This window comes from Montipora foliosa, chromosome 8 (genome assembly GCF_036669935.1).
Source record: "Montipora foliosa isolate CH-2021 chromosome 8, ASM3666993v2, whole genome shotgun sequence".
NCBI lineage: Eukaryota > Metazoa > Cnidaria > Anthozoa > Scleractinia > Acroporidae > Montipora > Montipora foliosa.
Window position 1 is genome coordinate 39,248,049 of NC_090876.1, and position 12,439 is coordinate 39,260,487.

Here is a 12,439-nt window from a genome sequence, read left to right on the forward strand (position 1 = left end):
CCTGTCGTCATGGATGACGTACCGGACGACCCGCCAGTTTCGGGCAATTTCCGAGAAAAGAAAAGCAGAATTATGAAAGAATGGGAAAATGTGCATTAAAAGACTGAGAAAGAAAGAAAACCCCAATTTAGAAATATGTTTCTTTTTTTTCTATGGTGATTGAAACCAACGATGTGTGATTGCTAACAAGTTGATTAACAGGTAGCCGAGAGATTTGCGCTCTTAATTATTTAGGTAAATGCACGTTGAAAGCCTCAGTCACTTACGCCAAAAGAACCAAATATGATTAAATAATTGATATGGCTTGTAAATAAATTAATTTGCTGCAGGTGAACATTTTTCCGTGTTTTGAAAATCTGTAGCTTTTACAAAAAATTGTCAGATAGGAAAATGCAAGAGATAATATCACAAAGTTAACATGTACGTACTGAAGATCGAAGACAACATTTTGAAAATTTCAAAACTTAAACTCAGAGATTTTTTTTTCTTTTTCCGATCAGACTGAACTAAGTTGCTTCTCCTCGTCGGTGTTTTGTCGCAACGCGGTTTGTGCTGAGTTGGGATTCTTAAGTTCTGGGACACTTTTTTAATGGTTGCCGCATTAGAACTTATTAAGTATAGGAAATGGCATGAACTTTCGCGATACTTAATGGACACGAGTGATGTTTGGAAGTTCTCAAAATTGTACGAGCCGTTGGCGAGTGCAATTTAAGAACTTTCAAAACATCACGAGTGACCTCAAATAGCAAGCTCATACAATCATTTTACTCAACGGAAGTTATTCATTCCTTCATCCCTTTCTTTCCTAGCAACTTCCATATTTTAATCTGTAACCTATTTAAGTAGTCGCCCTTGATCAATCAGAAACGAGACTATTCTGTTGAGTAATTTAAAAGGGATGATTGCCACAAAATGGTTGGTTGCTGTTTTCGAAAACCTGTCCCATAAATTTGCAGTCTTGTTAAATTTACTGACGAAATACAGGGTAAAGATAATACCGGCTCATTTTTTGCTCGAATTTTCGAATTCAGCCAGTTGGGTTTTCATATTCAGTTTTCGGTATATATAACTTCTTATGGTTCTTTTTTGTGAATGCTACAAAGGAAGACATGGAAAAATTGAAAGTCAAATATCCTCTTAAGGTTAGCTTTTCGGTGGACGCAAATTGAATTAATACTAGTAAGCAAAATGACAGTATTTTTTTGTTTACAAAAGGTTCCCAAATCATAATTGTCGCGAGTTTCTATGTGCCCGCTAGAAATGACGTTATTTTACCTAATTAAACATGGATGATGAATATTTCCTGTGTGAGGCCGGACAAGGTTTTCTGGAAAACATATATCTTCATTTAACTTTCCGAAACATCTTCGTCATTCGGGCGAAAACACCATTTCGAGGGATTAACACTAAAAATTATAGTATTTTCTAATGGAAATTCAACTGACTATTGACACAACTTTATTCAATAAAGGCGCATTACGACATTCAAATGAGTGAAAATGCTGAGGAATCTTTTAAAGACTTTATTTCAGCTAGCCAGAATCAAATAAATGTCGATCCCGATTTTTTCCCCTTAGCTTATAAGCAGCAAGACTCCACACAAAAACCTTCCCTCGTCGTGTCCGAATTCCATGAAGACTGAAATGGTAAATAACTGTCAATCCACAAGGGTGATCATGAGGGGGAGAAGGGGGGGGGGGGGGGGGGATGCCGCAGCTGCCATGTTAGATCACATATAAAAAGCGAAACTAATACGTGTTCAAATGTAAACCTCACTCGCTAACTAAAGGAAAGCTGCAACAGCTCTCATGAAGCCATGGCTCACTCACTGTGGCTAACTCGCCTGATATTTCCTTGCTTCTACTGTCTGATCGGAATTGTGCTTGTGTCTATGAGGGAAGACTTTTGCGGAAGATTTTTCGAGACCCGACAAAGTAAGTTACAAAACTTAACATTTCACACTGTGTTTTCAGACGTTTTACCTACGTTTTTTCAATTTATTTTTTTTTAATCTAGAGTAGAATTTAGCTGAGTATTCATAAAATAATCCTAGGCAAAAGGAACTGCGCATGCTGGGATATCATTGTGCCAAGCTCTTATTTTTACACGCCATTCAACGCAGAACCTTTTCACACCCCCTCGAGAAAACAAACGGTATTTTTGAGGACTCTTCATATTTATAGAATGCCGCTGAAGGAAATGTCACTAGGAAAACCTTCCTACTTTTAATATTTCGAGTCAACTCAAAATGTGGGCTATTACCTATCTGCCTTCGTTTTCATTCAGTTTTCATTGATGTATATATTTTTTAATTTAGAGGAGAATTTAGCCAAGTATTCAGCAAGTAATGCTAGGTTAAGGTAATTCCCTTGAAAATGACTTACTATCCAGATTTTTTCAAACTTGGCACAATTGATCTTCATACACAGGACATTAAAAAAAATGCAGTTAAAAGATGGGGTCACCGTACTTGTTTTCGCGCTGTATGCCCTTTATTCTAAGTGTTTTTTACCGAATTACGCGAGGAGCGTTCGAAACTAGATCAACCGGAAAACTGTTGTTATGTAAACCTGAATATTACTGAAAACTTGAACCTACTTGTTTGCCCGGGCTATAATCTTCAAGTAAAGTGATTTCAAATTGCTCGATTTTGCAAAGAAATGTAAGAAAATTGGACCGTTACAGTCATCATCTTACACTCAGTGTCGGGCTCCAGTTCCATTTTTCCGTCATTTATATGTAAATACTACAACCTCTGCTATCCAACTTTTCAGTTTTCTCATTTCCGTGTACCTATTACTAGTAAATAAAACCCTTAAAAATACAAAATGATAAAAACACCTCAAAACATTGATTTGTGTTTTAAGCATAGGGTTTTTGTAGTGCTCAGGGGCGGATCTAGCATTTTTTGAAAGTGGGGGCCGAACAAGATTACTAATCAGCGCGCGTTAGCGCGCCTCTGTAGCGCCTTAGGCGTTACTTTCTAGGGGGGTCTGGAGGCATGCCCCCCAGAAAATTTTGAAAATTTGGGTATTCTTACATGCAATCTGGTGCAATCTGGAAAGTAAAATATCAGGATTCCATATTGAATAAAATTATAAGTTGTGGTTGTAATGATGCATGGTTTGTGACTCTTGGCTCCAAAGTCACAACAGCCTTGGAAGAAACGAATGAAGTGTCTGTATACCACAAGTGCGCAGGATGGTGATCTTTACGTCTGCTTTGTTAACCATTTTCTGAATCTTTTCATGCACTGAATGCGCAAACACTGTTTTTGCATCCTTGCTTATATCTGCCAGCTGATCTTTCACCACGTTAATATGCCTGTATGCCTCAATAACATCCAATGTCGAACCCTGTACCGAAAGGCTAAGTCCTACCCTGAATCCAAAAAGATGCTTGGCAGTGTAAAAGCCAGCAATGAACACAGGGTTCTTGATTTGATGGAACAGCACACGTACGTGTCACAATGTTATTCTCATTGTGCCTAACCAAAATATATATAATTATATATACAGACATTAAGATTTTACGTTGTTACAGTCTCTGTAAAATAGGTTGACTGTAGTCAAGTAATTCTCATCCAGTGTTCTTCGTCATTTCAAAAGGATAACATTAACGCCGGTAACGTTGAAAGCTTTTTCGCACAACTTTGGTCATACTATTAGCAAAAAATCATGCTTTAGCTAAAAAAATCAAAAGCTCCAACAGACTGCTTACAAAATTATAAAATTATTGTATATTTTGACAAAAAATAAATCTCCGACGAACTGAAAGGGGGGGCCACGGCCCCCTCGGCCCCCCCCCCCCCCCCTAAATCCGCCCCTGGTGCTTGAAACGCGAACAAGATATTGCCATTAAATCGATTTTAAGCGGCGTGAAAACTGCTTTCAATTAAATATTATTGCGAAAACAAAAGGTATTTTAGAGGACTCTTCAGGCTTAGAATGCCGAAGAAAACGTCACAGTAGGAAAACTATTTTGACTACTTCGAGTGCACTCAAAATGTGGGTTATGAAGTAAATGAATGGCATTAAGGGTATGATATATGAAATACCGTATTTACCAGGTTCGATTAAACGCGGCGGCGTTTATTAAATTTTTATCTTGTCCAATGCCGCGTTTATTTAAAATTCATATTTCTTAACTCACTGACATCAATTACGGTAGATGATTTGTAAATATTATTTCAAAACAGAGACATGTTTAAAGTTGCAATGTCTCGCCTTTTTCGCTGAGATAGAAGCGTAATTGCCTGGCTTGTGATCGACGTTCAGCTAATGTTCTGTCAGTGTTCTTAACTTTTGCTAGCTTATTATTTTGTTCCTATTGCGACTTGATTCTTTTACCGATGCTGAGGGAACACTCGAGTGTAAAATGAAGCAATGAAATAGGTAAATATCTGTTAACACCAGTGTCGTTTTGAAATGTTGCCAAAATTAATTAATTAAAATTCAAACTAAAAGGATTGAACATCACTGGTTTCGCGCAGGTTTGGACAGAGGAAAGAAGTATTGCTCATTTAATTTTGTTTTCGTTAGTAGTATAGATAAAGGTAGATGAAATGCAAGCTGTAGCGTAACTGTGAGGACAATTAACTAAAATACTTAGAGACGTTTTTAACATTAAAAATTTGGTTTTCTTATTGATACACTGAAGAAGCCAGGTGCCTTAACATGCGTAAATAAGTGCATTATACATTATCAGCTGGTTTCCATCGCTGCGCGGAGTTTCTTTAAAAAAAAAAAAAAAAAAACTCGATGCGTTTCTTGAGGGTCCCCAATAAGGTTTTCGGGATCGGAGATTTGGCCTTTATAGAGCCCGGGATTCGGGATTCTAAAGAAATGTGAGATCGGAATTCGGGGTTGTATTTATGGACGGGACGCGGGATTTAGCGTTATTACGAAACGGGATCCGGGAAATAGTCACTTTGAAGCCCCGAGATCCGGGATTTCTGACGGCCAAAAATAATTTCAACTTTCGCCCTCGGCAACGACGGAAACGATCAGAAATTTAAGTGTACGGGAGTGACAATCCTACACGACTTCCGAACTCGTTTCTTAGCCTTTCAGTTTTGTAATTTCAATTCGCTTTCACGATATATATTTGATTGACCGACCCTCTTTAGTAACATGACGGGCGGGTTTTTGTATATTTCTTTGAGCAATGGTTGCATGTCGCTCTATTAATGCCAATCTTTCATGTGGATTTGTATTAAGTTCGTCAGTGCTGGGTGGTATTCGCCTTTGTCACACGGCAGCCATATTGTCCCGGGAGACCAAAAAAGCTTTGTTTTACCACGCAGAGCCTCACCCCCATGGTTTTCACTGCGAGGCTTGGCGTGGTAAAACAAAGCTTTTTTGGTCTCCCGGGACAATATGGCCGCCGTGTGACAAAGGCGAATTGTGTAACCTTGCTTTCCTGCCAATGTTCCGTTTTTGAGTTGCATCTCTGAGAGTGTCTTTTGCATGAACAAGATTCTCGGGATAACTTCTTTCACGTTGGCATAATTTAATGTTTTGAATGAGCTCTTCAAATATTTTTTAAGAGTTTGCTCTGAGAAGTCTCTGAGCCGCGCCTTTTATCAGTGAAGTCTTTTTTGACTTATGATGGGTATCACGAGGAGAAGTGCGTGTTTTGAAGTGTTTATGTAGGTTTGAAGTGCGTGTCCACATCAAGCACTGGGTTGTTCTTGAACCTTTGTGAATGTTTGTATCCAGAAATGTCGTTTCTGCATCTGAAATTTCAGCCGCGAAATAATTGTGGGCTTGTGGTGTTTGTTTGCTTGTTCAATGAACCGCAGCATTTCGGTTTCAGAACTTTGATTGCTAATGCTAAAATTAAGGTCAATAGGCCTTTTGCGACAAACGATCACATGGTACAAAATCCGCCATGCTGGAGGGCAAGCTCATTATTATTCCCCCACTGGGACATTAAAACAAAGGCAAGCCAAGCTTGAATGGTTCAGATCTCTTTGTCTTAATGTCCCAGTGGGGGAATAATAATGAGCTTGCCCTCCAGCATGACGGATTTTGTACCATCTGATCGTTTGTTGTAAAAAGGCCTATTGGATCATGAAGGTTGGTGGAAAAGACTAACAAAGTGTATTCCAAATCAACTCTAGTTGTAATTGACGACGAGGTTTGGACATCATGCTGTGACGTCATGACCGGTATCGGGATTGGCCGATAAAAACTTTAGGGATTTCGGGATGAAGGGAAGATTTTGATAGGGATCGCGGGATTGAAGGACCCTATTGCTTGCCAATCCAGTATGTTTCTCTTATCTCTCATTGCTTTAGATCACGTGTTGGTTGGTCATAACACAAGTTCTATACTTGTTGGTGACGAGTTTGAATGCCAGGTGAAGTGTATCGCTACCAAGACCTGCCAGTCATTTAATGTCCACCACGCGACTGGTAAAGCGGACAAACGCGTCTGTGAATTGAACAACATAACACGGCAAATGAAACAAAGTGATTTTAAAGCGATGAAAGGGTCCAACTACTATGGCTCGATTAAGGTCAGTTGATATAATAACAGTAACTTTGTTCATTTAATTCAATGAAAGGGAAGGACCCAAGGTATCCTGCAATAGGCGAATGTAATTGAGAGCTGATTTTGATGAGGGAGGAAAACCGGAGAACCCTGAGAAAAACCCTCTGGATCAGATTGAGATTGACTGAAACTGCAAGTATAACGTCATGGCTGAGGCTAGGGTTGAACCCGGGTCGCAGAGTTGAGAAGTGGGGTTGATAACAGCTAAGCCACACAGGCCGGGGCTCGGGGATGTAAATAAGGTGCGTTTCAACCTCGTTCCCAGGGTCCTCTCTCGAGGAAGGAAGAGAGAGGACCCTGGGAACGAGGTTGGGTGCGTTTTTTTTTAATATCAAAATTCAAACACGTCATTCAAACTTTAAATTTGACAATTCAAACTTTCAATTCGACAATTCAAATGTTAAATTCGACAATTCAAATATTCAATTCGGCAACGCAAATATTCAGTTGGCGTCACAAGTCACAGGTCAATGTTTTACCAATACAGAAAGAATCCTAAACAATCATTAAAGGGAACGGCCTTTGGCCTAATTGAATTGATTTGCCGAATATTACCCAATTGAATGTTTGAATTGTTGGATTGAAGGTTGGAATAGCTAAATTGAACAATTGAATTGCCGAATGCACCTTTGAACTTTGACCCTAAAAATGCAGAAATACTAACCAAGGACCTTTTAAAAAAACATTTTGTATGCTTTAAGGTGACATGCGTCGATATTTCTCATGAAAAGGGAAGGAAGTATACGGATAGCACTCATTGCCATACTGGTTACAAAGGAAAGCGTTGCCAACGTGAGTCTCTCTTTAGGAGAAAGTAAATAATGTAAGAACATAGCTAATTGTTAAAAGTTCTCATGTTAATCAAGAGGTTGCTGTGACTGTTATGATGATAATGAATGAGTTGCTACAAGAGCCATGGCTCTTGGTTGTCATTAATCGGTTCCCTGTGTTATACGCAAAGGGTTCTGGGATCGCCAGGGGGCAAAGATTGCAAGATTGCAAGTCACTATAAATGTATGGGGGAAACTTACTGCGACGTCCAAAAAACGATTTTGGAGAGAGATCAACGAGTTTTTCGACACAATTTTATGAGAAATCGATGTGGGCAATGTTGATACGTGGCAAGTGTAAGTTTTTATTTGAATAACCGTGAAATATGAGATAGAATGTAATGAAAAACTTTCATGCTTGCGCAAGGTTCATTGTGAAATTGACATCGCGTCATGATCTCGCAATATTACAAAATTAGGTATAAATCTGGAGGAAATTACTTAATAAAGCCTTTTCAGTTGTATTTATCTGTGTACAGTCTGGCTTTTGGCTTATTTTTAAGCTCATATATGCAAATAATATTGAAAATATGCCTAGTGGCGATCATTGTGCTGTGTGGGGTTGCGACGAGGTACCCAGAAAAGCAAAAGGTTCTTTCTCACGTTGGAATATTAAGATTTTACTCGCCCAGGAACAACAAAGATGTTTTATCGTGGGCTAGAGCTATTAATCGTGACCAATTCAAGGTTACAATGAGTACGAATGTCTGTTCAAATCATTTTGTACGAGGTTACAGAACGTCTGAATGCCCTACACCAACTTTGTATATAAATTGAAAGGGTACGATTGTGAGAGTAAACCTCGAATACCTGCTCCAAAGATCAGATCCACAGAGAACAAAGAGAGAGAGCCAAGAAAAAGAAAGCAAACTGGTATTGCAGATAAGGTTCCTGCTAAGAATGTGCCCCTTGTGGAAGACGGATCAACATTGGGAAAGAATATTGACTTCGAATATCCAGCCTCACTATCCCCCGCAGATACTGATACATTTTCTAAAATTGAAGTAGCCACGCAGACAGAGTATAAAGGCCGGTGAAAGAGAAGAGAAGATATTTCATTGACCAAGCAATTTGTCCCAAAAACTGTTACCGTTACACAGGTGTAACTAGGTCTAGGCTTGATTTGTTGTTTGAATTTTAGAACCAAAGGCTACTAACTTACGTCCCTGGAGGGGTAGTAAGAACACCAAAAAGTCATCAAAAAAGCGAATCACTAAAAAACCCCCAAGAAGACTAATAATGATGGAGTCTTGACAAAATGGGAGAGATTTGTTCTTATCTTAGTGAGAACAAGGAACGTTTTACGGACAGTATGGTGTTACCCGTGACATCGGATCACGTGAGTAGCACGTCTTGCGAATCATGTGAGTTTGGTAGTTCGTTCGAGTTCGAGTTGTTGTATGTACAGTGAGTAGTGCACGTTTTGATATTAAATCGATGTGAAACTTCAAGATTTGAGCCTCTGAATCCAGCGAAACGCCCTATAGCGTTACCTTCTCATACATGGTCACTTCGAGCCGGATTATTCCTGTGGTGATACTCCTTGTGTTTATAATTCTTGAACCGGTCAATTCTTGTTCACACTCACGTGCTCTGGATATTTCTTCATTCTTCGACTCGACTACCTATCAAGTGATGCCACCCAAAGGGATTCGAAACTTTGAAGGAAAAGGGCATCGCCCATGAAGTTAACGAGCAATTGGGTGCCCCGATCGTCGATGTTAACTTGGACAAGTACAAACAAGCGCCAACACTGCATGTGTCGAAGCTTCGTCAGCAAAGGGAATCTCTGCGCGCCAAATTGGGAACCCTGAAGGTTTTAGACGAAGAAATCCTGTCAAATGTGAAAGAGGAGGAAATTGAAGACGAAATCCGCGAAGCAGATATTGTAAATGAATTGATTCAACTCACAATTACAATGATCGAAGATTTTCTGGAAGCTTCGAGCCCCCAACGAAGAACGTGGACGCGCCAAAACACAAGACACCGGTAAGCCCTTCTGTATCTGCTGATTCTAGTGATGTTAAACCCTCAACTGACTCTGTTGAATCGCCAATAAGGCTTAATGTAGCTACAGAAGTTGGTCTTGGAAATTTGGAACTCTCAAATCATTCTGCCCAACTTCCTAATAGTAATCCTGCTGCCAGTTCATCCATACAAGAAACAGGCCCTCGAGTTAAATACCAAAACTGCACGTGAAAAAGTTTGATGGGGAAGTTAGTACATGGCCCACCTTTTGGGATGCCTTTGAATCCTCTATCCACAAGAATCCTAAATTGGCTCCTATTGACAAGTTCAATGATTTGAACTCACTTCTCATGAAACCAGCTCTTGATGCCATTTCCGGTCTGTCTCTCCCCGCATCCAATTACGAAGAAGCAATTGCAATCCTTAAGAAGTGGTTTGGAAACAAACAACAGATTATAAATCGCCACATGGATATTCTTTTTAATGTCAGCCCAGTAATTAATGAAGACCCAAGAAAGCTCAGGGAACTGTATGACACTTTAGAGTCTCATGTAAGAAGTCTTAAGTCCCTAGGACGCCCTTCAGGCTCCTATGGAAGTTTACTATCATCGATTATTATGAACAAGCTGCCTCAGGAGCTGCGATTGATTATTAGTAGAGAAATAAAGGATCAAGAATGGCAACTCGATACTATTATGGGTGTATTAGAAAACGAGTTGGAAGCCAGAGAGCGTGCAGTCCTTCATGATGAGTCACAGTTATCAGCTGAAGGTCAGGCATTTCCAAACTTCCAGATGCGTTCAACTACATCTGCCTTATTTACGAAACACTCAGGACCCACTTGTACGTATTGTAAGCAGAGCCATCCCTCTAACTCCTGCAAAATGGTAACCAATCCTGCTGCCCGCAAGGATATTCTCATCAAACAAGGAAGATGTTTTGTTTGCCTCAGAAAGGACCATCTCAGCTAAAACTGTCCTTCAAAGCATGAATGTTTCAAGTGTTAGGGTAAACACCATATCAGCATTTGTCCATCCAATGGCAACAATGGTACCAATATTTCAAGAACAACACCCAAGCAAGAACATCCTCAGAAGCAACCGGGGAACTATTGTCCCTCAGGCAGTAATAAAGGTGGCCCCAACTCTGGCGTAAATTCCTCAAGAGCCGCACCCACGCAGGAACAGACCCAGAACCGTTCGAGGAATTCAAGACAGAACCTCACAGCCTTATACGTCAGTGCCTCTACTCTAGTCCTTCTTCAAACAGCCAATGCACTAACCTACAAGCCAGGAAACTCAGCAGTCAAAGCGAAAGCCCGACATCCTGGATAGTGGAATTCAATAAACCTGTGTGAGTGCAAGGCTAAGAGGGCATCTGAATTTACCAGCTGAAAGCAGTCAAAGGATATCCATCAAGACATTTGGCTCAACGAAGGAGAACAGGCAGTGTGTGAATGTTGTTCGACTCTGTGTTGCCACTGGTCATGGGGAAGGTGTAGAACTATCTGCCTTTGTGGTTCCCATCATTTGCGATCCTCTGCAGAGCCAATCTATTGCAGAAGCTACCCTCACATATGCTATATACGGGACTCGAACTTGCGAATTATGGTGCTGGTGAAGATAATGTTGAGGTTGATATTATGGTTGGATCAGACCAGTATTGGAGTCATATGTCTGGCAGGGTGATAGGGGGGAGCATGGCCCCACTGCTATTGAAACCAAACTTGGATGGGTGTTGTCAGGTCCAATTCCAGAGGGAATACAAGTTGACAGGTACCAAAGTAATTTCATCTCAACACATGTTCTAAAGAGTGGAGTAAACCCTGTTGATGTTACTAACGAGACCCTCGATGAAAATTTAAAGACATTCTGGGAACTAGAATCACTTGGCATTAGACCAAGGACATTGGACATTTCCACGAGCAGATATCCTTTAAGAATAACAGATATGAGGTCCATCTGCCCTGGAAAACACCACATCCCAGTCTTCCAGGCAACTATGAGCTAATCAGGAAGCGCCTAGAGAACCTTCTTAAACGTGTTCGCCAAGAGCCTGAATTCCTGAAGGAATATTATTCTGTAATAAAGGAACAGCTACAAAGAGGCATAGTTGAAGTTGTGGAGAAACCTAGCGAAGGAGGAGTTGGTAGGGTTCACTATATACCGCATCATGCAGTCACAAAGACCGACAAGTCAACAACCAAGGTTAGAGTTGTGTACGATGCTTCCGCGAAATCTGATGGTGTAGCCTTGAATGATTGCGTGTACACTGGTCCATCCCTTGCAGAGAACATATTTTATGTACTTTTGAGATTCCGCGTTAATCAAGTGGCCTTGACTGGTGATGTGGAAAAAATGTTTCTGATGGTGGGAATTACAGAGGAAGACCGAGACGTCTTAAGATTCCTATGGGTGGATGACATAGACAAGTTCTCGCCAGAAATTGTGATTCTGAGGTTCACTCGCGTTGCATTTGGGGTCTCATCCAGTCCTTTCCTGCTACATGCCACAACCAAGCATCACATTGAACATTACAAGGAAGCCCATCCTGTATTTGTGGAGAAATTTCTTTGCTCGATTTATGTCGATGACCTAAGGTCTGGAGCCTCCGAGGTCGACGCGGCTTATGAACTATATCTGAAGTCATAGCTGAGGTTTGCTGAGGGAGGATTCAACCTAAGGAAGTTTGTGTCAAATTCCCCTGAACTAACAAACAGAATCCAGTGTAATGAAAGCAGAAAGTCTAATGCCGATACGTCTAGTGTTGAACTTGGGCATTAACAGTCATCCCAAGCTCTTCTGGAAGGGCATGTTGTTTCAGAAGAGGACAAGACTTATCCTAAGAGGTGGTGGAGTAGAAGATATCGGCAGGTCGGAACAAAAGGTGCTTGGAGTATGCTGGAACCCCTTGAAGGATGTATTCAACCCACCAAGAGAAATGTTGTTAGTGTTGCTGCGAAGTTCTATGATTCCTTTGCATTCCTTTCACCAATCATCTTAGAGTTGAAGTTGTTCTTCCAGGAACTTTGCAAAACGAAAATTGGTTGGGATGACCCCCTGAATGACAATTTGTTGAAGATGT

General features: G+C 40.5%; 1 protein-coding gene across 1 annotated transcript in view; it reads left to right on the forward strand.

The window, feature by feature from the left end:
* The first annotated feature begins 1,745 nt into the window (after positions 1-1,745).
* The window catches only part of LOC138013028 (uncharacterized), a 24,446-nt gene continuing 13,752 nt past the window's right edge, over positions 1,746-12,439 (forward strand). Inside the window, exons 1-3 of the mRNA XM_068859989.1 lie at positions 1,746-1,934; positions 6,302-6,522; positions 7,259-7,349. Of these exons, the coding sequence (XP_068716090.1) occupies positions 1,817-1,934; positions 6,302-6,522; positions 7,259-7,349 (430 nt within the window). The 5' untranslated portion in view covers positions 1,746-1,816. The remainder of the gene's footprint in view (positions 1,935-6,301; positions 6,523-7,258; positions 7,350-12,439) is intronic.